This window comes from Bombina bombina, chromosome 1, assembly GCF_027579735.1.
Source record: "Bombina bombina isolate aBomBom1 chromosome 1, aBomBom1.pri, whole genome shotgun sequence".
NCBI classification, from domain to species: domain Eukaryota; kingdom Metazoa; phylum Chordata; class Amphibia; order Anura; family Bombinatoridae; genus Bombina; species Bombina bombina.
The window spans coordinates 1110406030-1110433160 of NC_069499.1; the positions used below are offsets into that span (position 1 = coordinate 1110406030).

At 38.1% G+C, this 27131-nt stretch overlaps 1 protein-coding gene across 1 annotated transcript in view; it reads right to left on the reverse strand.

The window, feature by feature from the left end:
• Nucleotides 1-21775, reverse strand: part of NPEPPS (aminopeptidase puromycin sensitive) — a 471919-nt gene extending 450144 nt beyond the window's left edge. The window contains exon 1 of the mRNA XM_053697681.1: nt 21530-21775. Within this exon, the coding sequence (XP_053553656.1) occupies nt 21530-21652 (123 nt within the window). The 5' untranslated portion in view covers nt 21653-21775. The remainder of the gene's footprint in view (nt 1-21529) is intronic.
• Between the last annotated feature and the right edge of the window lie 5356 nt (nt 21776-27131).

Genomic DNA, 27131 nt, shown 5'->3' on the forward strand with positions numbered 1-27131 from the left:
GTACAGACATGTTAGACAGGCTTATACAGGCTATTAATGCAATAAAACCGTTTTTAAACAAAACCGTTACTGTCTCTTTAAATGTTAAACAGAGCACACTTTATTTCTGAATGTGTGAAAAACTATGAAGGAAATATCCGATCCTTACCAAATTTGCACCCTAGTGTCTTAATGCTTTAAAAGTATTGCACCCTAAGTTTGGAACCCCTTAAATGAGGGTTTTATCAATTAAACAATTTTAAACCCACTACAGTCCCAGCCACAGCGTTTGCTGCGGCTTCACCTGTCCTTGGGGGTTATTCGCCACAGAAATAAGCCTTCCAGGAACGTTTTTAATGGCCACCAGACCCTCTCACATGAAGCTGCATGCACTGCATCCAAAAGAAACTGCGCAATTAAGGCGCGAAAATGAGGCTCTGCCTACTAGAGTGAAAGGCCCTTCCTGACTGGGAAAGGTGTCTAAACGACTGCCTGGCGCTTAAAAACGTTACCAAATTATTCTCAAGTTTTAAAAACACTTCAAACCACATATAAATATCGAATAAAGCAATCGATTTAGCCCACAATAGTGTCAACCAGTATATAGCCCATTAATAAGCCTTCATTCTGTTACTGAGTCTAAGAAATTGGCTTACCGATCCCAAAGAGGGAAAATGACAGTCTTCTAGCATTACAAAGTCTTGTTAGAAAATGGACTAGTCATACCTTGAGCAGAAAAGTCTGCAAACTGTTCCCCCCAACTGAAGTTCTCTGGGCTCAACAGTCCTGCGTGGGAACAGCAATGGATTTTAGTTACTGCTGCTAAAATCATACTCCTCTTTTAAACAGAACTCTTCATCCTTTTCTGTTTTAGAGTAAATAGTACAAACCGGCACTATTTTAAAATAAACTCTTGATAGAAGAATAAAAAACTACAACACCACACACTCTTCACCATCTCCGTGGAGATGCTACTTGTTCAGAGCGGCAAAGAGAATGACTGGGGGGCGGAGCCAGAGGGGCTATATGGGCAGCTTTTGCTGTGCTCTTTGCCATTTCCTGTTGGGGAAGAGAATATTCCCACAAGTAAGGATGACGCCGTGGACCGGACACAACAATGTTAGAGAAAATTATTTTAAAATTATTGTTTCTGGCCACTTTGAAATGGCTGCCAAGCTCCGTCCACTGATGACATCACGATCTGGGCTGCATATGGCGTCCAATCACATAAGACTAGTTGGATTCAACAGACTGTCAGTGCTATTCAGCAGAGTGCCTAGATGCAACCCAGATCATGATGTCATCAGTGGGCAGAGCTTGGCAGCCATTTCAAAGTGGCCAGAAACTATTTATTTTAGAATAACTTTTTTACCATTCCTGCTGCATGATATAGAAAAGGTGCAGGAGGCTATTTGCAGCTTAATCTAAGGTAAGACTTTATAATGACTAAGGAGTAGACTGTCCCTTTAACACCCCACAAATCAGTATACGACAGTTTGCGGAACAGACAAGGAATGCAGGTATTGGAAGTATCTGACATAAAATTCATGTCAGTACATGGGTAATATTTATTACGTGGCAGGAACATAGAAACCTTTGACACAGTGGGAATTGTACTTTTTATCCAATTACATATGTCATAAAAACTTACATTTTTTAGTAAAGAACAAACATTTCCTATAAATAAAAAACTACAAAGAAGGCAAGTGAGAAATAGTAAATTCCTTGCATCATAGCCAAATGTAGCTAAGAGTAACCAATTGTATTGGATTACACAGAATAACAGCAGGTATTTTTAAAGTGTCATAACTTGCAAGTAATTATTTGCTTTCAACAACTTTACACACTATAGCTTCACTTTTTGGACTGAATCTGTGGTCTATATAGTTATTTCTGGTTAATCAACATAGTGCTATTAAATAAACCATCAACTTGGATTATTTGGATATTCCTGTAGCAAGACATTTTACAAGCAGGACACAATCAAGTTAGATAAATTATGTCCCTCCCTTATCAAGAACAGGTGAAGTGGGAACAAACCTTATTTAGTGTTCAAGCACCCTAGCAGGCATACTGGATACTAGCCTGGAGATTAAGGGCCATAGTAGTTTAAAAATGACATGCTCTAATTCATTAAGACTATCGACCCCCACAAAAGAGTTAAACACAGTAGAAGTACTGCTTGTCCTGAGTGGAAACCGCTGCTGATCCACATCCGAGTCATGCAACTAGAGCTGCTGATTGGATCAGCTCAGGATTTCCACTCGGGACCAGCAGTGCTCTGAAGTGAAAGAAAAGTTTGTGTTATCATTCATATTCTCTGAAAAATGGCCAAGAAATCATAAATTCTGCAAGGGTATGTAAACTTATGAGCACAAATAAAATACATACCCCGTATAGGCCGCTCCTGATTGTAAGCCGCACCCTTAAAGTTTGGTGTCATTTTAAAGAAATTACATTTAACACATTACTGCCTTTCATACACATTACTTCCTCCTCTTAACCCACTCAGACTCCTTCCCTAACACAGTGCCCACTACTCGCCCTATTAACTACCTACCTCACACAAGCCTCCCCTCAGCCCTCCTCACCCTCTTAGGCCCCTTCTTCCTCAAACAACCCCCTCACAAAATTTCCTGTTACAGTATCTCTCACGCTGTGTCAATGGTGATATTCTCTTTAGTGACCCGTTTACAGGCCAGACAGCCCAGCTATTTCAAGGTAACAACTGTGTAACAGGTCCTGTTCTTACCTTCTCCCTTAACGGATCATCACACACAGCGATTAGGGGAAACAGGATAAGTGACAGTTGTCCCTCTAGCTGCATTTCCAACAGGCTCTCACCAGCATCACTTTCTTTAGGGACCGCCTCTGTTAACGGCTCAGAGCCGTCAGACCCGCTGTGACGTCACTGACTCTCCGGTCGGCAAATACTCCCACAGTATAGCTCCCAAACCACAATGAAAGTAGGGGGAGTTAACTCCCAAGCATTGTGCTGGTGTGGTGGCTTAGAGTCCGGCTGTGTCCCAGATCTGGGCTCTTGCTCTTCTGCTTAAACTCGCTGCTCCTAAATGCAGCTTTGAGTGTGGGGTTATACAGATTGTCCCTGCAGGAGCTTTGGTTGTTGAGGGAAGCCAGCCATGTCTCCAGGAAGCCCGGTGTAAAAGTCCAACTGATGACATCAAAATGCTGCAATTGATTGCGATTGTCATGGATACGATGTCAACGCTGTTAGAGAGAGTGAGTCATAACCAGCAACAGTAGCAATCCAGTACTGATGTTATTGCTGATCCGTGAGGCACAAATTTTCACTGAAACAAAAACAGCGCTTCCGTACAACACAGACCATTCAAGGTACTTACCTATGCCGGTATTTTTATGGTATTTTGTGCAACATCCCGATTATAGGCCGCACCCCTAGTTTAAAGACTTACATTAGGGAGAAAAAAGTGCGGCCTATACTGGGGACAATACAATATAGATATATACATAATACGATTAATCATCGCAATTTTTTCCTACATTAAAAAATTCCTTTAGAAGTGGCTGTAATGCATTGATTTATTTGTGATTTCTTGCAAACCAGCTCCATCTAGTGGTTGCTTTTAGCATACATTTGTAAAATGGCTCTTTTACTTTCCCTTTCTGTTCTCATAAGCAGCCGATCAATCTAGAAATCTAAAAGCAGAGCCCATGCAGGAATGAAGAGGATGTAAAGCCACTTACTTATATTTTCCCCCTAGGGACGTCTGCAGTCTGAAACTTAGGGTATGTAAACATTATGGAACCTCCCACACAATCTCCTGCTCTGAGAAACTGCTTCAATACATAGCAGATGCAGATAACCCCCAATGCAGTCCCCTCTGCTGCTGGGTTAACTTAACTGCATCTACAGTGTATTTTATATCCGCAAGGCACAGCATTTCTGAAAGGAGCAGCCCCCTACTGCTATATGCCTGTAATGGATTCCTGGACAGGAGCCGGGGTCATTTTCAGTCAAATTAAAAATAAAAAAAAAATAAAAAAAAAAATCTGTTCCTTGTTTTAATAACTTAAATGTGCCAGATACTGATAACGCCACCTCTTTGTACTAGGCAGCATCATCTTGGAGCTCGGGTATTGACAGGCTGTGACAGAAGCAGTGCACACTCAAAGATTAGTAATAATGCACCATTTTTTGACAGCTGTATCATTTGTCCGGAGTTAGGGTGCATGATACAGTGTGTGAGCATCACATTTTTATAGTTACACAAAATAAATAAAACATGAAAGTCCATGTTCATTACTGTGACGCAGGCACACTCTACACCTAGGGCTTAAATATCCCTCCTACTTCCCTGACCCTCCCCGTATTACAGGTACCCAAGAACAGGAGGAAAAATTAGTAGGGTAAAGAGGTGCAAACTACAACCAGTATGAAAACTCTGCAGGTTTGTGGACTCTAAAATCAAAGAAAGAAGGGAATTTATCAGGTAAGAATAAAAATGTTTATTTGCCGATGCCTCATTCTCCAAACCCAAGAGAGACAGAACAAAATCGAATAAGCTGAAATACGTAAAGGCAGCGACTCTGTTGAATAACTCCTGTCACACTAACTTCATAGTTGAAGAGTTTGTCTTCTGACCCTCACATTTACCTGAAAACAAACTTGAAGACTGCTAAAGTCTTTAACAGCTTGCAGATAATGTAATGCCCTGACTACATCTAGAATGGATCATCTTTCTTTAAAGATTATGGATTAGGACATAACAGAAATTCAATTTCCTGGTTAATATTCTATGAAGAAAACCAGATACGGAAAACAAAAAATAACAAAAAACAAACAGACTCGATAACTTAAGTAGGTTCAATTTATGCATACGGTCAAAAGGAGAAGATTGCAAGACCCTTTGGACCACATTTGGAGAAAGAGGCTTTTAAAAAAAAAAAAAAACTGGTTTGATTCTAACCCAGGTCTGAATGTCTGAAAGACAAATATGCTTCCTGTGCAATAAAACTGTAAGTGCAGGAATATGACCCATTCAAGTTCTGGCAGATAGACCCTTGTCTAAACCATCTTAAAGAAATTGTCGGACTGAATATCCTGCATAACCCCCGGCTGAACAACTAGAAAGAAACATTTTCCACACCTTGTGGTAATTATTTCTAGTGACTAGCTAGCGAGCCTAAATCACGAAAAACATTACAGAGACAAGAAATCCTTTGGTAAAGAACGAAACGTTCACTCACCCACACAAATTGAGAAATTGAAAATCTTGGTACAAGAAAGAACTTGAGATAACAAATCAGGCATTGAGAAAGACACAATGGAAAACTGGACATTGTAACAAGATTAGCATACCCTATCCTGAAAAGTCAAGCAGGAACTGTTAAGATTGCTGACCTGTTTGATACGAGCAACTACCCTCAGACAGACAAAGTACAATTGAAGAAGAAAAAAAAAAAAGACTAGACAAAAGAACCACTTAACAGCTACAGCATCGATCGAGTCCACTTGAGGATCTCTTGACCTCAACCCATATTTAGTGAGGTTGTTATGTAGGCGAGATGCCATCAAGTTGATCACCAGGAGATCCTGGTAACACACCATCTAATGATAATCTGTTTCTGTTAATCCCGGAAATGTGAATTATGAGATTATGCTTATTCAGAATACGAGAAACCTCTTTCCTCACTAGAGCATTGTGAGCACCCCACTGATAATTGGTATAAGTTACCACCGTAATGTTAGACTAAAAAACGAGTGAAGGAACAGTCCTGATAAGAGGCCACACCTGAAGATTACATGGAGTTCGAAGATATCTACTGGGAGGGTCAGGGAAGTATGAGAGATATTTAAGTTCTGGGTGTAGGATGTTTTTGCCTCTTCCTGGTGGCCAGGTAATGAATTCCCAACAGTAATGAATCGTGAGCCCTCATCACCATAAGAAAGAGAAAAAAAAAATATAACACTCACCAGTAATATATAGCAATAGCAATGCAGCCACAGCAAAAATTTAAAGATCCTGTTCTGTATCATGCACCCTAACCGGAAGCACATTATACAATTATAAAAAAGGTTTACAACCTCTGATATCTAAATGTGCACTCCCTCTGTCACAATATGTGAGAATATCTGTGCTCCAAGATGGCAGCCCCCAATACAAAGAGGCAGAGCTTCACCAACAGGAAACTTTTCAGGGGTTAAAATAGAAACAAGGCTTTAGAGATGCAGGAACCAGAGGAACCATTCGATTGTGGTTGTGCCCAGCAGTTTAAAAAACATGAACCTCATTTTTTCTTTTGGGATTGAGAGAGCATACAATTTTAAACTATTTTCCAATTTATTTTATTAAGTTTGCTTCATTCTTTTTGTATCCTTTATTGAATGAGCAGCAATGCACTACTGGTATCTAGCTGAACACATCAGTAAACCTTTGATTAAGAGGTATACATGTGCAGTCCCCAATCAGCACTAGCTCCCAAGCCTACTTTATTTTAAACAATGAATATAAAAAGAACAAAGTAAATTAAATAAGAAGTAAACTAGAAAGTTGTTTAAAATTGTATGCTCTATTTGAATCATGGGAGACAAGTCCCTTTAAAGTTAAAGTTCAACAAGAACTAATGAGTTATACTTATTAATAACCTACCCATTACTCAGTTAGGTGGAGATAATTTGGTAATCACAGATCAGTAGTTTACACATAATAAAAAATAAAAAAAAAATAAAAAGTATTTCTGGTCTCATTCTCTCAAAAGTGGTAATAATTTACTAGGGAGGTTTCTTTACTTCAATGAAGCTGAATGTGAAGGAAAATGCTGCAATTTAAAAAGGCGGAGGCCACATGAGGCCTCAGAGATGAATGTTTAGCATGTGTGCCTTGAATAGCCATATGGCTTTCACTAACAAGTGTCAATAGTTACACCACTTGTGCAAAAGAAATACAATCGGCAACAAAAAGGTTTTATAATTTATATCAGTATTCCAACATGACAAGCAACCATTTCTAAGTCTTCTCTTCATATAGGCTGCAAGTTCTAGCTCAAACGCAGCAAAAAATAGTGTGCAAAAGCAGAAAAACATGTTCTAAATGGGTGAAATATTTTTGATATCATAAATACCCAAAGCAGGTCCCATAAAGCAAGACCTAGTAAATCTTAGGAGCCATGGCTTATAAAAAATTCCAGCAGAGGCTTTAAAGGGATAATAAACCCAATTTTTTTCTTTTATGAATCAGAGAGACATGTAATTTTAAGTAGCTTTCTAATTTACTCCTATTATCAATTTTTCTTCGTTCTCTTGCTATTTTTATTTCAAAAAGCAGGAATGTAAGCTTAAGAGTTTTGGTTCAGCACCTGGGCAGTGCTTGCTAATAGGTGGCTAAATGTAGCCACCAGTTAAGCATGCGCTACCAATGTTCTAAACCAAAAATGGGCCGAATTCTAATCTTAAATTTCTGCTTTTACTAATAAAGATAACAAGAGAACGAAGAAAAAATGATAATAGGATTAAATTAGAAAGCTGCTTAAAATTGCATGCTCATATCTGAATCATGAAAGAAAAAAAATTGGGTTTAGTACCCCTTTACCTTAAGTACTCTTCTACAGATTCCTATTTTTAATTAAAAAAAAAAATAAATAAATAAATACAATAATAATAAATATTTTATTTATTTTTTTAAACACACACAGTGAAAGCAAAAGCAAATGTGCGCTGGTATTACATGCTAAGCGCAATGTGAATGGGATCTCGCAATCGCATTGCAGAGAAGCATTGCACTCATGAGAGCGTGTTTTCATAGGCTCGAATAGGAGCTTCGCTCACATGCCTAGAGACACGGCATGAGAACCTAGTGCAGCAAAGGGGGTAGTTCGCACATATACATATATATTTTTTCCCATAGACCGCAATGTAAAGGCACTTTTCAATGCCAGTTTCTTTCTAACACACCACACCCGCCAAAAAAAAAAAAAAAAAAGTACTGTACTTTTAAATTATTCTTTATTTTGGGGGCAATTGGGGGATATTTTGAAACTTAACCAGAGATTTGATCTCTGGTTCATTTTCAGATCGCTAATTGCTACCGCGAGCTTGAGATAGCAATAGCAAGTCACTTGTAATGTAATGTGGCTGGTTACTTATCACGCGCCCCTGTAAACAGGTGAATCTGCCCGTTTACAGACGCGCAATAAATGAGCGCTCCACTTGTAATCTAGCCTACTGTAAGCTAACAGCTACAAGTGTTAAATTGTGTTATATATATATATATATATATATATATATATAATCTGGGTATAATCTGTCAAAAAAATATATACATACAAGAATAAATGTTACTTACATATTCCAAACAAAACACAGCATGTATACAGAACATTGTGTCACCGGAAGAGACGTCATACCTGACCCGGGTCCGACATCCACGTACAGGTAAGATGATGAGCTTAAACCACCGTTTGACCTGTTCGTCTGCGATGGTGGTGTATATAATTAAGTGCACATGTGGGCTAATGTATGTTGGGAAAATGGAGCGCCCCCTAAAGGATAGGATTGCCAATCATAAATCCACGATAAGACGGGCAATAAAGAATAGAAAAAGTGACCACCTGGTTGCATTACATTTTATAGAAGCAAACCATGGTGTAGCAGACCTGAGGTGTATGCCTATTGATCAGATTAAACGTCATCCAAGAGGGGGGTGACATTAGGAGACAGTTACTCTGTAGAGAAGTGGAATGGATTTATAGGCTGCAAACAATGGCCCCGTTGTCGGTCAAATAAGCAAGTGCCGTTATCCTATTTTCTCTCAGAAAGATTAGTACCTGCCGCTTTATGAAAAATACATGTTATTCCTATGCCTGATATGTGTATAGTGTACATATTCAAGCATTCCTGATCCTATGCAATCAGGTTACTGATAAATTAATTAAGTGCCACATCTTACGATATATAATGTTAGTGTATTTAAGTATTTGAATGATTATTTTATTTTGTTACATCACTAGTGACTGTCTCATACTGATCCAGCTTATAAATCCATTTTTTTCATTGGTACTCACGTTTTTTTCACAGATAACATTTTGTTTGTGGTTACCTTATAGCCTGTTGATTGGTTAATGTTCCGGTTATGGAACTTAAATTCCAGGGGATGTAAGTAGGGAGTATGAGAGTGCCGGATCCGGATCAGGTATGACGTCACTTCCGGTGACACAATGTTCTGTATACATGCTGTGTTTCGTTTGGAATATGCAAGTAAAATTTATTCTTGTTTTATGTATATAATTTTTTGACAGATTATACCTTTGACAAAAGGTTATGTAAAGACAGAAACGTTGGGAGATTGGTATACCGGATTGTACTGGAAATAAAGCAAATTTATGTTGCAAGAGTGCTTGGATATTGTTGTGATTATTGTTACGAAGGACTAAGCACCGGCAGTTTGCGGATTAAGGGAGTGCATTGGCATGAGAGAGATATATAAGTTTAGGTGACAAAAAAAATAAAAATAAAAAATACATTTTTAAACAACTTTCCAATTTACTTCTGTTATTAAATTTGCTTCCTTCTCTTGGTATCCTTTGTTGAAAGAGCAACAAACTGCACTTCTGAGAGCCAGCTGAACACATTTGGTGAGCCAGTGACGAGCCCCTAAGACACCCATGGGTGCCCCCTCTCCGACCAGCCGCCACTCCAGCCCAGTGTGTCGGGATCTTTCCTAGGCCACATGCAACCAGAGTACAATACTCCTATCTTGCGATATTCAGCCTTGTAAACTCTAAAGGATTACAGATTCAATACAGTGACCACTCTAAAACAAGTTTGTGTTCTTCACTCTATGTAAATAAATGAATGCAAACCTTAAGCCCTTCCGGCCATTAGGCTGCTCCATGCCGTCTTAACTGCGCTGGGCTTTAGCGCCGTTAGGACAGCATAGAACGTCCTAGCCATTTGGGGACTGCGAGTCCCGCCCTGATTGACATATGCCACAGTTGTGATATTGTCTGTCTGAAAACAAATGAATGGTTCTCTCTTCAACAGAGGCCAAACCTGAAGAGCCCTGAAAATAGCACAGAGTTCCAAAATATTGATTAGTAACCTCGCCTCTTGAGATTTCCAATCCCCTTGTGACATCAGAGATCCCCAGACAGCTCCCCAACCTGAAACACTTGCATCTATTGTGATTACAGTCCAGGTTGGACAAACAAAAGAGGCCCCTTTAACCCCTTAATGACCGGACCATTTTTCAATTTTCTTACCCTTAATGACAATGGCTATTTTTACATTTCTGCAGTGTTTGTGTTTAGCTGTAATTTTCCTCTTACTCATTTACTGTACCCATACATATTATATACCGTTTTTCTCGCCATTAAATGGACTTTCTAAGGATACCATTATTTTCATCATATCTTATAATTTCCTATAAAAAAAAAATATAAAATATGAGGAAAAAATTGAAAAAAAACACACTTTTTCTAACTTTGACCCCCAAAATCTGTTACACATCTACAATCACCAAAAAACACCTATGCTAAATAGTTTCTAAATTTTGTCCTGAGTTTAGAAATACCCAATGTTTACATGTTCTTTACTTTTTTTGCAAGTTATAGGGCCATAAATACAAGTAGCACTTTGCTATTTCCAAACAACTTTTTTTCAAAATTAGCGCTAGTTACATTGGAACCCTGATATCTGTCAGGAATACCTGAATATCCCTTGACATGTATATATTTTTTTTTAGAAGACAACCCAAAGTATTGATCTAGGCCCATTTTGGTATATTTCATGCCACCATTTCACCGCCAAATGTCATCAAATAAAAAAAAAGTTCACTTTTTCACAAATTTTGTCACAAACTTTAGGTTTCCCACTGAAATTATTTACAAACAGCTTCTGCAATTAAGGCACAAATGGTTGTAAATGCTTCTTTGGGATCCCCTTTGTTCAGAAATAGCAGACTTATATGGCTTTGTGGTTGCTTTTTGGTAAGTAGAAGGCCGCTAAATGCTGCTGCGCACCACACGTAAATTATGCCCAGCAGTTAAGGGGTTAAATTAGGTAGCTTGTAGGGAGCTTGCAGGGTTAATTTTAGCTTTAGGGTAGAGATCAGCCTCCCACCTGACACATCCCACCCCCTGATCCCTCCCAAACAGTTCTCTTCCCTCCCCCACCCCACAATTGTCCCCGCCATCTTAAGTACTGGCAGAAAGTCTGCCAGTACTAAATAAAAGGAGTTTTTATTTTTTTTAATAAAAAAAAATAAAATGTTTTAGCTGTGATGGACTCCTGCCTTAGCCCCAACCTCCATGATCCCCCCCCCCAGCAATCTAACCCTCTCCCCTACCTAATTGCCGCCATCTTGGGTACTGGCAGCTGTCTGCCAGTACCCAATTTGCCCCCCAAAAAAGTGTTTTTAATTATTTTTTATTACTAATTTATTTTTTTCTGTAGTGTAGCAGCCCCCCACAATACCCCAACCCCCTCCCCCTCCCAGATCCTCATATATATATATATTTCCCCCCCTCTTCCCACTCATTGGTGTCAGTGTGGGTAGGTGATCGCGGGCGTGCGCGCGCACGCGCGCCCCCGCACGCTCCCGGCACCCGGCGTGCACATTGCACTAACAGGAGCCGGATGCCGGGTAGCGATGGGCCGCCCACCCGCCTCCCAGTTGCGCTCCCACCCACCAACGAACCGGCCGCATCGCTACCGGTGCAGAGAGGGCCACAGAGTGGCTCTCTCTGCATCGGATGCTTTCTAAGGGTATTGCAGGATGCCTCAATATCGAGGCATCACTGCAATACCCTGAGAGCTGCTGGAAGCGATTGCGATCGCTTCCAGCACTCTCTTAGACAAGTGACGTACCAGGTACGTCCATTGTCACTAACTGCAAGTTTTTGCAGGACGTACCTGGTACGTCACTTGTCATTAAGGGGTTAACTATACGATGGCGGTCTAACATTAAACATTGGGATTTAAGGATATTGTGATATTTTTTTATAATCCCTGCACCATTGCTTCAGCATACAAAGCTGGAGAGGTCTCATATGAAAACAAGCAAAGGGGAACAAGTCCGATGCTGCAGTCATTAGACCTAAAACTTCCATGCACATAGCCACTGAAGGGAACGATTGAGACTGAAGGTTCCGACAAGCTGAAACCAATTTTATTTGTCTCTTGTCTGTTAGAGACAGAGTAATGGACACTGAATCTATCTGGAAACCTAAAAAGGTGACCCTTATCTGTGGAATCTAGGAACTTTTTGGTAAATTGATCCTCCAACCATGTCTTTGAAGAAACACTAGTTGATATGTGTGAAATTCGGCAAAATGTAGACTGCGCTAGTACCAAGATATCGTCCAAATAAGGAAACACCGCAATAACCTGTTCTGATTACAGAGAGTAGGGCACTGAAAACTTTTGAAAAAATTGTTGGAGTTGTCGGTAGGCCAAATGGAAGAGCAACAAATTGGTAATGCTTGTCTAGAAAAGAGAATCTCAGAAACCGATAGTGGTCTGGATGAATCGGAATATGAAAATATGCATCCTGTAAGTCTATCATGGATATATAATGACCTTGCTGAACAAAAGGCAGAATAGTCCTTAGTCACCATTTTGAAAGTTGGCACTCTCACAAAACGGTTTAAAATTTTCAGATCCAGAACTGGCCTGAATGAATTTTCTCCCTTTGGGACAATGAATAGATTTGAATAAAACCCCAGACCATGTTCCTGAAACAGAACTGGTATAATTACCCCTGAAAGCTCTAGATCTGAAACACACTTCAGAAAGGCCTGAGCCTTCACTGGGTTTGCTGGAACGCGTGAGAGAGAAAAAAGATCTTCTCACAGTAGGTCTTACTCTGAAACCTATTCGATACCCTTGAGAGACAATGCTCTGAATCCATTGATTTTGGACAGAATCTGCCCAAATTTTAATCTGCCCCCCACCAGTTGAGCTGGAATCAGGGCCGCACCTTTATGCAGACTTGGGGGCTGGCTTTGGTTTCTTAAAAGGCTTGGATTTATTACAACTTGAAGAGGGTTTCCAATTGGAACCAGATTCTTTGGGGGAAGGATTGGCTTTTGTTCCTTATTCTATTGAAAAGAACGAAAACGATTAGAAACCTTAGATTTACCCTTAGATAAAATAAAAAAAACTCCCTTCCCAAAATAACAGTTGAAATAATTGAATCCAACTGAGAACCAAATAAATTAATTGTTACCTTGGAAAGAAAGAGATAGTAATCTAGACTTAGATACCATGTCAGCATTCCAATATTTAAGCCACAAAGCTCTTCTAGCTAATATAGCCAAAGACATAGATTTAACATCAATTTTGATGATATCAAAAATAGCATCACAGATGAAATGATTAGCAGGTTGAAGCAAGCGAACAATGCTAGACAAATCAGGATCTGTTACCTGTTGCGCTAAACTTTCCAACAAAAAAGTTGATGCAGCAGCAACATCAGCCATAGATATGGCAGGCATGAGAAGATAGCCAGAATATAAATAAGCTTTCCTTAGATAAGATTCAAGTTTCCTATCTAAAGGGTCTTTAAAGGAAGTACCATCTTCCATAGGGATAGTAGTACGTTTGGCAAGAGTAGAAATAGCCCCATCAACTCTGGGGATCTTTTCCCAAAACTCCAATCTAATTGCTGGCAAGGTACTTAACTTTTTAAACCTAGCAGAAGGAATAAAAGTAGTACCAGGCCTATTCCATTCCTTAGAAATCATATCGGAAATAGCATCAGGAACTGGAAAAACCTCTGGAGTAACCACAGGAGGTTTATAAACAGAATTTAAACGTTCACTAGTTTTAGTATCAAGGACTAGTTTCCTCAATATCCAAAGTAATCAACACCTCTTTTAACAAGGATCGAATATACTCCAACTTAAATAGATAAGTAGATTTGTCAGTGTCAATATCTGAGGTTGGATCTTCTGAATCAGATAGATCCTCATCAGAGGAGAATAAATCAGTATGTTGTCTGTCATTTGAAATTTCATCAACTTTATGAGAAGTTTTAAAAGATCATTTTACGTTTATTAGAAGGCAGAATAGCAGACAAAGCCTTCTGAATAGCATCAGCAATAAAATCTTTTATATTCACAGGGATATCATGTACATTAGATGTTGAAGGAACAACAGGCATTGTACTAGTACTGATGGATACATTCTCTGCATGTAAAAGTTTATCATGACAACTGTTACATACTACCGCTGGAGAAATAATCTACTAATTTACAACAGATACACTTATCTTTGGTAGAACTGTTATCAGGCAGCAGGAATCCAACAGTGGTTTCTGAGACAGGATCAGATTGAGACACCTTCCAAATGTAAGAGAAAAAAACATATAAAGCAAAAAACTATCAATTTCCTTATATGGCAGTTTCAGGAATGGGGAAAAAAAGCAAACAGCATAGCCCTCTGAGCATAGAGAAAGGCAAGAGGCATATAGGAAGCGGGGTTTAAATAATTAATTTGGTGCCAAGTATGACACGCAATGCAAAATTAAATTTTTTGGCACTAACAACATCCGGAAATGACTCAACTCGCGTCATGGCAGACGCAACCTTGTGCAAGGAACCTGGCGTCAACTAAGACGCAGGGAATGTCGAACTTGCGTCAACTAACGTACCTTCGCACTACAAAAATTCTCGCACCAAGAATGACGCAATAAACAATAGCATTTTGCGGCCTCGCAACCCTAATTTTGCCCGTGAAAATGAAATAAAACATTCAATTTTGAAGAAAAGACTATATCCCAGGTAAGAAAAAAAAATAACTTCCTAAATACGTTTTCCCAATTTTGAAACTGATAGTCTGCAAAAGGAAATATACATAAACCTGACTCATGGCAAATATAAGTACAATACATATATTTAGAACTTTATATTAATGCATAAAGTGCCAAACCATAGCTGGGAGTGTCTTAAGTAATGAAAACATACTTACCGAAAGACACCCAATCCACATATAGCAGATAGCCAAACCAGTACTGAAAAAGTTATCAGTAGAGGTAATGGAATATGAGAGTATATAGACGATCTGAAAAAGGAGGTAGGAGATGAATCTCTACGACCGATAACCGAGAACCTATGAAAATATTTCCCGCAAGGAAAACCATAAAATTAATAGGCGATACTCTCTTCACATCCCTCTGACATTCAATGTACTCTTAGAGGAATCGGGCTTCAAATTGCTGAGAAGCGCATATCACAGAAGAAAATCAAGCACAAACTTACTTCACCACCTCCATAGGAGGCAAAGTTTGTAAAAAAAAAAAATTGTGGGTGTGTTGAGGGGTGTATTTATAAGCACTTTGAGGTTTGGGAAACTTTGCCCCTCCTGGTAGGATTGTATATTCCATATGTCACTAGCTCATGGACTCTTGCCAATTACATGAAAGAAATTTGCATTTTCTAATTATTAAATATCAGGGATTCCATATGCAGATGTCAGTATCCATCCCAAAGTTACTCAATGTGTCAGAATATTTTGGATGTTTCTGTCTGCTCTTTTTACCCATATCAAGGCACAATCAGGACTGGCCTATAGTGTGGAACTCACAACAATCTGTGAAAACATATACTAGAAAACAGCACTAAACTACCTGAGGCACAGAATCTGGAGTATGCCAGCTCTAATAGCTTCAATGAAATAATGGAAACAAGATTTTGGGTTACCAATTAACACTTAGGCATGTCAGTTCACAACATAAGGTTCATTGGTTTCTCAAAAAGTTGTCTTTTAAACCTATGTTGTGGGACCAACAAAGGATTTTGTATGTTCCTATTCAAGCCTGGATTCCATTATTACATTGAACTCACAACAATACCACTGCTGCAGAGGGGTGCACATTAAACTAGGGAGTTGTATAGGCACATAGGGCCTCGGCTATGGAAGTCCTCTCGCAGTCTGCGAACCACGGTTTACAACACCACCTTTAATAATAATATTCAGACCTGGGTGCAAGGAATCACACTGTACCTAGACTTACCTGTGTAGCTTGGGATTATAAAAATTATTGGGGTGTTATACTGCACAACCTAGCACTGCAAACAACACAACCTAGCACTGCAAACCGCATGGTACAACTCTCCCCAATCCTGAAAGCTAGCCAGTAATAGCTCCCTCCAACCCTGACAGCAAAGGGTACAAAAAGAACAAAGTAAATAAGTAGTATATTGGAAGTTTTTTAAAAAAAATTGCACATTCTACACGAATCATGAAAGTTATTTCATCTGCAAGATCTCATGCTCAGAGCAAACAAATTCAATAAATAGGCTTGACAATTAAAAATGACTGTTTTCTTATATAGAAATAGGCATATAATATATAAATCTTTGCAAAAACAAGTCTATTTGATATTTTTAAAATGTTCAAACAAAACATCATAGCTGGCACATTACCAACATGACCTTTGCTTAAAAAATGTGGTTATCAATGGCAGTGCAAAATTATTATATAAGAAAACAGCCCAATAAATGTGAAAATTTAGATTCATTGTGGATTCTGTTCAGATGTGCCAAAATAGCCTTGGAGTGCTTTATATCAATACAAATACAAGTGTATTCAATAAGAAAAAAAACTGTAAAAAGAATACATATATAAGCACTCTATTCTTTATAAAGGTGTGTAATATTGTAAGTGATAATGGTTAAAATACATACCATGTATTTAAAAGGACACTGAACCCACATTTTTCCTTTCGTGATTCAGATAGACAGAGCATGCAATTTTAAGCAACTTTCTAATTTAATCCTATTAGCATTTTTTCTTCGTTCTCTTGCTTTCTTTATTTGAAAAAGAAGGCATCTGAGCTATTTTTTGGTTCAGAACCATGGAAAGCAATTGTTTATTGGTGGATGAATTTATCCACCAATCAGCAAGAACAACCCAGGTTGTTCACCAAAAATGGGTCGGCATCTAAACTTACATTCTTGCATTTCAAATAAAGATACCAAGAGAATGAAGACAATTTGATAATAGGAGTAAATTAGAAAGTTGCTTAAAATTGCACGCTCCATCTGAATCCCAAAAGAAAAAACATTTGGGTTCAGTGTCCCTTTAAGGATTTAAAACAATGGGTATAAAAAAAGAATGGGTGCCAAGAGGGGTCGACAAATATGTTGAGCCAGACAGTGATATTTGTATATAGCAATATGGAGAATAACAAAAATAAAAAATAAAAGTTAGGAGCGGAGGTAAACATTCTAGAAACCAGTGGCTTCCTGGCTCCTGGGTTTGTCAAGCCCTAATGAGACATCCCGGTCAAAATTTAAATGTGCATAAATGAATTACATCTTTGAATAGAAACATATTTGCAATATACATATATTAGCAAAAATAATTCTAGTAAAAGTTGTCACTGTTATTGTTAACATTGTTCTCTGCATGTGAAGCATAGCTAGATATTCTCAGTGCACCTGCAATTTAAATACTGCAGCTGCTTAGGGAGCCAGTGGGGGTTGTATCATGTCAGCAATTAACAAATTGAGTCATTACCAGATGGTATAGGAACCGAAGGCTCTCTGAGTAAGTGCTGTGTTTAACATGCTGGTGCACGGTGCATACTTAAATACATTTAAAACAGCTATAGCTTTTATTAGAAGCATTTTTAAAATACATGTAGATTACAAAAATGCTTCTATTCAAAACTGAAATGCATCCATGTGGATTCCAATTGTGGCTGGAATGTCCCTTTAAATAAATGTTCTGTTTTACCCATTAACATTTAGGAAAAGAGTGCTTATATCTGTACCCTCCTTTGTTCAGTTCTTACTGAATACACATGTACATGAACTGTGATTACTCTATCAAGTAGTGCAAGGCCAATATATACGAAGTTGCTACATGTATTGGTCTGGGAAAAAGCTAAATAAGCAGATTTTGAGTAAAGCCAAATTTTTACTTGTCAAAAACAAGAAGGGTGCATTGGGTAAAACAATTAGAGATTTCTATTACTGAGAATTTCATTGATTACTTAGTGAATCTAGAAAACATTACACTAAGAACCAGGATCAACACTGTTTTGCAAATCTGGAAAGTTACATCCCCTTTATATCCAATAAAACCAGTGCATGAATCTTCCAGTGTTGCCTCTGACTTACACAACCCAGGCTGCAGCAAACAGAACTAAAGAAATGTGGAATGAATGGCAAAGATAGAACAACTCATGATTAGGCAGATGACCCACAAGAGTGACTTGTTTTGTCGAATCATAAATCTTATCCTAGTCGACTGCATAAAATATTGCAATTCAGTAAAGCACAGGTACAAGTCGTGTGATTCAAAAACACAATCTAGAAATCAGCTAACTTGGAGACTCCCATTTCACTGATTGAGTAACAATGATAAGTGTACCTATGGGTGTAATAACTATTAGTTAAGTCAAGGTCCACTGCTCAGCAACTCTAGTTATGGATTATACAAAACACATAGCGACCATGTGATATTCACATTTCAAGTAGCAACATCAATACATTGTCTGTGTGCACTTACTTTGAATCCATACACGAAAAAGGAGGTAGAGTCTGATTGAATAAAATTAGCTTTTATTGTGCAGTTTAAAAAAGGGAATACACACACACACAAACAGGACTGGCGCAGCACCAACCGGCTTTTACATTTACTTTGGTCTAAAAAGGCTCTAGATGCACTTCGACAAATACACAATAAAAAGGCAATGCTATAGCACTTTTTTTTTATTATTTAAAATGGGCAGTAGAATATTTTTGGCAAATTTAAAGGGACACTGTACCCAATTTTTTTCTTTTGCGATTCAGATAGAGCATGCGATTTGAAGCAACTTTCTAATGTACTCCTATTATCAAATTTTCTTCATTCTCTTGGGATGTTTATTTGAAAAGCAAGAATTTAAGTTTAGATGCCGGCCCATTTTTGGTGAACAACCTGGGTTGTCCTTGCTGATTGGGCAGCACCAATAAACAATTGCTGTCCATGGTTCTGAACCACACATTTGCTGGCTCCTCAGCTTAGATGCCTTCTTTTTCAAATAAAGATATCAAGAGAACAAAGAAAAATTGAGAATAGAAGTAAATTAGAAAGTTGCTTAAAATTGCATGCTCTATCTGAATCACAAAAGAAAAAATTGGGGTACAGTGTCCCTTTAAGTTAATCTAACCCCCTCCCCATATCATATGACAGCTAATCACAAAAAGTATATACATATATACTGTGCACTTTTGCACATGCTCGATTGGAGCTGGAGCCCCAAAACATTTACATATAAAAGAATGGGCACATTTTGATAATGTAAGTATATGAGAAAACTTTATTTGTTTTTTAAATTGTGTTCTCTATTCTCCTTGTGATCTATAGACGCTGAACACCACGTGTCAGAGCTGCACAGGATCTTACCATTTCATAACAGAGCTACAGAACATTAACAAAATCAAATGACATACAGTCAAATGGCATAAATGTATTTGCCACAGAATACAGCAATACAGGTTGCATTCCCATACTTAAATCCTGTGACAGCAACAATTAGTGACTCATGGTGTATTTTAAATACACCTATGGATATCATATTTGTATATCTAAGTCCACATACTGCACTTTGTACACATACATTGCTCTCTGAATGTGTAACAAATGTGGCGTGCATGAAAGCAGAAAAACAAATGTTGCACATATATACACACACACAAATCCAGAATTCCAAAATCCAAACTTTCTGAAATCCAATCTTTTAAATTAACATTTTTTTTTGTTTTGTTTTTTTAACATAAAATTATAAAAAAATTACTTTTTTTCCCGCCTGTAGGTAACAATTTTCTCGGCCTGTGTTTTTGGTTTGATTTTTGTATTCCAAAATGCAAATAATGATTAATATTCCTTTAAAACAACTATTACCTTACTGAGTGATTACAGTACTGTACTGTCTTTCTGATGGTACTATGTATACAAAAGTATTGAAAGAAAAAAAAAAAAAAAAGACGACCTTTAGGTTGCATGTATAACTGTATTATGACATGTAAATATTGCTTAAACGTCAGATATTGATGTTCACACTTGGTTCCATCCCCTCTCCAAACTGTCCAATTTTACAGATGCAGTTATTCCAAAATCCAAACCAGTTTGGCTATACATCGAAAAAAAAGCACACTCTCGCCAATTGTTCAACATCTGCCAGGGTGCCAACAGGTTAGTATAGAAAACACAGGAGATGGCACTCACTGGTCCTTTTCAGTAGTAGATTAATACATATGACATTTTTAGGGCATACTCCCCCCTCCCTCAGACACATTTACCTATGTAATTGTATGGCTATAAATATGTGATGTGTATGCATAGTCTGAGTTTAGCCTAATAAAATATTGTGTTGGCTAATTTGGTTGGCTGCTTGAATGATATTGTTCCCCCAAATATAAAAAGAGAGCAATGTATTGATATCCTGTTCTCCCAATAGACATTTCCCAAAAGCACTGCAGACAGTGTTACACAAATGTTGATTGTGTTTTGTAAACTGTTTTACAAAACGCATTCACAGACTTGAACTTAAAGGGAAACTGAACCCAATTTTTTTTCTTTCGTGATTCAGATAGAACATTCAATTTTAAGCAACTTTCTCATTTACTCCTATTATCAATTTTTCTTCATTCTCTTGCAATCTTTATTTGAAAAAAGAAGGCATCTAAGTTAAGGAGCCAGACAATGTTTGGTTCAGAACATGGACAGCACTTGTTTATTGGTGGGTGAATTTATCCACCAATCAACAAGAACAACCCAGGTTTTCACCAAAAATGGGCCGGCTTTTAAACTTACATTCTCGCTTTTCAAATAAAGATACCAAGAGACTGAAGAAAAATTTGATAATAGGAACAAATTAGAAAGTTCCATGCTCTATCTGATTCACAAACATTTTTGGGTTCAGTGTCCCTTTAACCCTGTATCAATTATTATGAACTCATAATGTTATATGACCAAGAAAATTTTACAAAATGCATTCACAGACTTGAACTGAACCCTGTATCAATTATTATGAACTCATAAAGTCGTATGATCAAGAAAATTTCGAATACTTTAAATATAATCTGTGTTTATTTGGAGATAGATACACAACAAAATAAACACAGATTATGTGTAAAGTATTCTAAATATCCTGGGTCTTCGTTCCAAGGTAGCAGTTTCACAGGAGCTCTGCAAACACATTGGCAAAAATTGATACACAATTAAAAGTTTGTATTTTGTAAAACAGTTTACTAAACACAATTAACATTTGTAATCTGTACCTGCAGAGCTCTTGGGAAAAGTCTATAGGGAGAACAGGATATAAATATATAGCCCTCTTTTTTATATTTAGGGGAACAATATCGTTCAAGCATTGAACCAAATTGGCCCAGACAATATTAATTATGCTAAACTCAGCATATGCATACACATTTATAGACACAAATATAATTAAACTAGGAAAATGTACTGATCAAAAGCATATAGAACTAAATTATGAAAGGATAACTAGACCTGATAATCTCTCTAGTCCATTACTGGTTCCCCTAAATACCCATCACTGCTCTCCTTCTTGTGTACCTCCACGTCGGCCTCTAGCTTCCCTTCAAAGGTGAAGTCTATGAGGTCTGGCTTCAGGCACAGTCCATAGTTGATTGGCCGTACGTCAGCAGGAAGTCGTTCAAAAGGCCTGCGATCCGGCATAGTGGCGAGAGGAACCGGGGATTGGCGGCCTGTCACAGAATAAGGAAGAATAGTCACTGGACAGTGCTGATCACCGACCGACACACTGACTGCTTCACTGACTGGGAGAGGGAGAAGGCGGGCCGCGCAGATCTGCATACGTCAAGGCGCTAGCCGTCTCCCAGCCAACCACTCAACACACGCCAGGCGTTGGGCGGAAAAAAAATACGCCCCACCTATCTCCCCTCCTGTCATTGAAACTTTTGGCTCCTCCTACTGCAAAAAATATTGATATAATTTAGTCACGCCCTTAGTGTGAAATGCTTTTCTGGGTCGACCTTCACACTAGTAGTTCAGCTATTACAAGATTACAGTGCATGTTGAGTGCCCACCTCTTCCCACTTGTAACCATTGTACAGAGTCCGGAAGACTGTCTGCACTCTGCAGCAATGACGTCATATGCATTCGGTAGACTCAGCTTGTTTGAATTTTGCTATCTATCATTAATGTCTTTAAGATACATTATACAAGTTTTTCACTGACTGTATTATTAGTTCCTCTGATCATGGCAACTAGAACAATGTTGTCCTGATGATAGCGCATTGTTAAAGATCCTTAGCCCTAACACAGACAGGTAGATTACAAGTTGTGTTTTAACACTGAAAAAATGTCATTTCAGCGTTAAAACAGCAACACAGCTGTTACAAGTCTTGTCAGTATAGCTGTACCGCAAGCCTTTTAGCCTTTTATGCAATGTCATTCCCGCACTCAAAAAAATGATGTTTTTTTCATGGGGCTTCCATAGCGCTGCCATTACAAGTTGTGCGCTGAGGCTAAAAAGCTTGTGTTACACCCTATACCGACAAGTTCCATATCGCCACCTGAGAGCAGTAGCCAGAGGCGTAACTAGAAACCACAGGGCCCAGGTGCAAGAATCTAAGAAGGGCCCACCCCCCAAATGTGAATTTGATAAATATCTTTTTTTTTTTTTTTTTTTAACAGGAAAAAAATTGAATCAGATTTGTCTGCAAAAGGAGGTACCCTGTGCCCACAGTCTGTGAGATGGTCTGACCCCTTATTACTGTATATAGTGACACTGTTTAACCCACCAGTACTGTATATAGTAAGTTAGTGACACGGTCTGTTATCTGCCGGTGAGATGGCTGGCCTGACTCTACCCCCCCCCCCCAGTACTTTATAAAGTGACCACAGTAGTCAGTGACATGGTCCACCCCCTGTACTGTATAAAGTGGTACTGTATAGTGACACTGTTTACACCCCCCCCCCCCATGCTGTAGTAACAAGGTCTGTAATTTTCTGGTTCCACAAACACACACACACACATGCATAAATACACACACAGTCACATACATACATACACATAAACACCAATGGGTAAAACAGAAACACTAACCCCTGTAGTCAGAGACACTAGTGAAGCATCATGTCACACTCACATGATATCACTGCAGGCAGTGGCAGGTCAAAGTTTTTTATTGGGGGGGAAAAATATTTTTTTTTGTTTTTAAGCTGGGCCCCCACCCTCAGTCGCAGTTGCTACCTCTGCACCCCCTGTAGTTCCGTCCTTGGTAGTAGCTATGAGTTTTACGCAACAAAACGGCTACATAAAACTCATAACTAAAGTGTTGCAAAGTACAGTAACACCCATAAACTACCTATTAACCCTTAAACCGAGGCCTTCCCGCATCGCAAACACTATTTTAAAGTTATTAACCCCTAATCTATGGCTCCCAACATCGTCACCACTAATAAAATTTATTAACCCCTATTCCGCCGCTCCCCGACATTGTCGCCACTATACTAAATTTATTAACCCCTATTTCCCCGCACCCCAACATTGCCCACACTATAATAGATCTCTGATGAAGCGCATGTGAGCATGCGCGAAACGCGTCAGATCTAGCACCCCTTGCACACCTGTGTTAGTGCTACTCACCTTGTATATCCAATAAAGTCACCTGGCTTCAAGTTCCTGAGTCCTCGCTTTTTCCTTTGTATCCTATAATAAAGGTGTTAACCCCTATTCCACCCCTCCCCGACATCGCCACCACTAAATAAAGGTATTAATCCCCTAAACCACTGGCCTCCCACATCACTACCACTAAATAAACCTATTAACCCCTAAACTGCCAGCCCCCCACATCGCAACAACCTAAATTAAACTATTCACCCCTAAACCTAACACCCCCTAACTTTAACATAATTAAAATAGAGCTAAATTAAAGTTACAATTATTAACTAAATAATACCTATTTTAAACTAAATACATACTTACCTGTAAAATAAAACCTAAGCTAGCTACAATATAACTAATAGTTGTATTGTATATAGCTTAGGTTTTATTTTTATTTCACAGGTAAATTTGTATTTATTTTAACTAGGTAGACTAGTTAGTGAATAGTTATTACCTATTTACTAACTACCTAGTTAAAATAAATACAATCTTACCTGTGAAATAAAACCTAAGCTGCCTTACACTAAAACCTACCATTACAAAAAATAAAAAACACTAAAATTAAAAAAAAAAAAGCTACCATTATAAAAATTAACAAATGCAATTATCCAAAATAATAAAAATTATTCCTTAACCCCTTAATAACCACAGCATTTTTCCATTTTCTGTCCGTTTGGGACCAAGGCTATTTTTACATTTCTGCAGTGTTTGTGTTTAGCTGTATTTTTCCTCTTACTGATTTACTGTTCCCACACATTTTATATACCGTTGTTCTCGACATTAAATGGACTTTCTAAAGATACCATTATTTTCATCATATCTTATAATTTACTATAACATTTTTATAAAATATGAGGAAAAAATGGAAAAAACACACTTTTTCTAACTTTGAGCCCCAAAATCTGTTACACATCTACAACCACCAAAAAAAACACCCATGCTAAACAGTTTCTAAATTTTGTCCTGAGTTTAGAAATACTTAATGTTTACATGTTCTTTGCTTTTTTTGCAAGTTATAGGGCAATAAATACAAGTAGCACTTTGCTATTTCCAAACCAATTTTTTTTAAATTAGCGCTAGTTATATTGGAACACTGATATCTTTCAGGAATCTTTGAATATCACTTGACATGTATATATTTTTTTAGAAGACATCCCAAAGTATTGATCTAGGCCCATTTTGGTATATTTCATGCCACCATTTCACCGCCAAATGCGATCAAATAAAAAAAATCGTTCACTTTTTCACAAATTTTTTCACAAACTTTAGGTTTCTCACTGAAATTATTTACAAACAGCTTGCGCAATTATGGCACAAGTGGTTGTAAATGCTTCTCTGGGATCCCCTTTGTTCATAAATAGCAGACATATATGGCTTTGGTGTTGCTTTTTGGTAATTAGAAGGCCACTAAATGTCGCTGTGCATCACACCTGTATTATGTCTAGCAGTGAAGGGGTTAATTAGGTAGCTTGTAGGGAGTTTGCAGGGTTAATTTTAGCTTTAGTGTAGACATCAGCCTCCCACCTGACACATCACAGCCCCTGATTCCTCCCAAACAGCTCTCTTCCCTCCCCCACCCCACAATTGTCCCGCTATCTTAAGTACTGGCAGAAAGTCTGCCAGTACTAAAATAAAAGTTTTTTTTTTTTTGTTTGTTTTTTATTATTATTCTGCTGTGCAGGATCCCCCCTTTGCCCCCACCCTCCCTGACCCCCCCCCCCCCCCAACAGGTCTCTAACCCTCCCCCTCTACCTTATTGGGAAATTGTTTTGTTTTTTATTTTTTTTAGATTTTTCTGTAGTGTAGCTTTCCCCCCCAAGACCAAGCCCCCACCCCCTCCCAGATCCCTTAGATATATTCTATAGCAATTCCCTCCCCCCTCTTTTCCCACTTTGTATCACAACATTTTTCCGTAGTGTAGCGGTTCCCACCCGCTCCCGCCCCGTGCACGCGACTGCCCCGGCCCCCCGTGCACGCACACGTCTGTGCACGCCCCCGGCAACTCCGCCCAAGATCCCGCCCCCCTCTTGATGCTAACTGCCATCGATGGCCGCCCACCCACCTCCCACATCGGCACCCACCAATGATTGCGGCCATCAATGTCCTATACAGAGAGGGCCACAGAGTGGCTCTCTCTGCATCGGATCCAATAAAGTCACCTGGCTTCAAGTTCCTGAGTCCTCGCTTTTTCCTTTGTATCCTATAATAAAGGTGTTAACCCCTATTCCACCCCTCCCCGACATCGCCACCACTAAATAAAGGTATTAATCCCCTAAACCACTGGCCTCCCACATCACTACCACTAAATAAACCTATAAACCCCTAAACTGCCAGCCCCCCACATCGCAACAACCTAAATTAAACTATTCACCCCTAAACCTAACACCCCCTAACTTTAACATAATTAAAATAGAGCTAAATTAAAGTTACAATTATTAACTAAATAATACCTATTTTAAACTAAATACATACTTACCTGTAAAATAAAACCTAAGCTAGCTACAATATAACTAATAGTTGTATTGTAGATAGCTTAGGTTTTATTTTTATTTCACAGGTAAATTTGTATTTATTTTAACTAGGTAAACTAGTTAGTGAATAGTTATTACCTATTTACTAACTACCTAGTTAAAATAAATACAATCTTACCTGTGAAATAAAACCTAAGCTGCCTTACACTAAAACCTACCATTACAAAAAATAAAAAACACTAAAATTAAAAAAAAAAAAAGCTACCATTATAAGAATTAACAAATGCAATTATCCAAAATAATAAAAATTATTCCTTAACCCCTTAATAACCACAGCATTTTTCCATTTTCTGTCCGTTTGGGACCAAGGCTATTTTTACATTTCTGCAGTGTTTGTGTTTAGCTGTATTTTTCCTCTTACTGATTTACTGTTCCCACACATTTTATATACCGTTGTTCTCGACATTAAATGGACTTTCTAAAGATACCATTATTTTCATCATATCTTATAATTTACTATAACATTTTTATAAAATATGAGGAAAAAATGGAAAAAACACACTTTTTCTAACTTTGAGCCCCAAAATCTGTTACACATCTACAACCACCAAAAAAACACCCATGCTAAACAGTTTCTAAATTTTGTCCTGAGTTTAGAAATACTTAATGTTTACATGTTCTTTGCTTTTTTTGTAAGTTATAGGGCAATAAATACAAGTAGCACTTTGCTATTTCCAAACCAATTTTTTTTAAATTAGCGCTAGTTATATTGGAACACTGATATCTTTCAGGAATCTTTGAATATCACTTGACATGTATATATTTTTTTAGAAGACATCCCAAAGTATTGATCTAGGCCCATTTTGGTATATTTCATGCCACTATTTCACCGCCAAATGCGATCAAATAAAAAAAATCGTTCACTTTTTCACAAATTTTTTCACGAACTTTAGGTTTCTCACTGAAATTATTTACAAACAGCTTGCGCAATTATGGCACAAGTGGTTGTAAATGCTTCTCTGGGATCCCCTTTGTTCATAAATAGCAGACATAT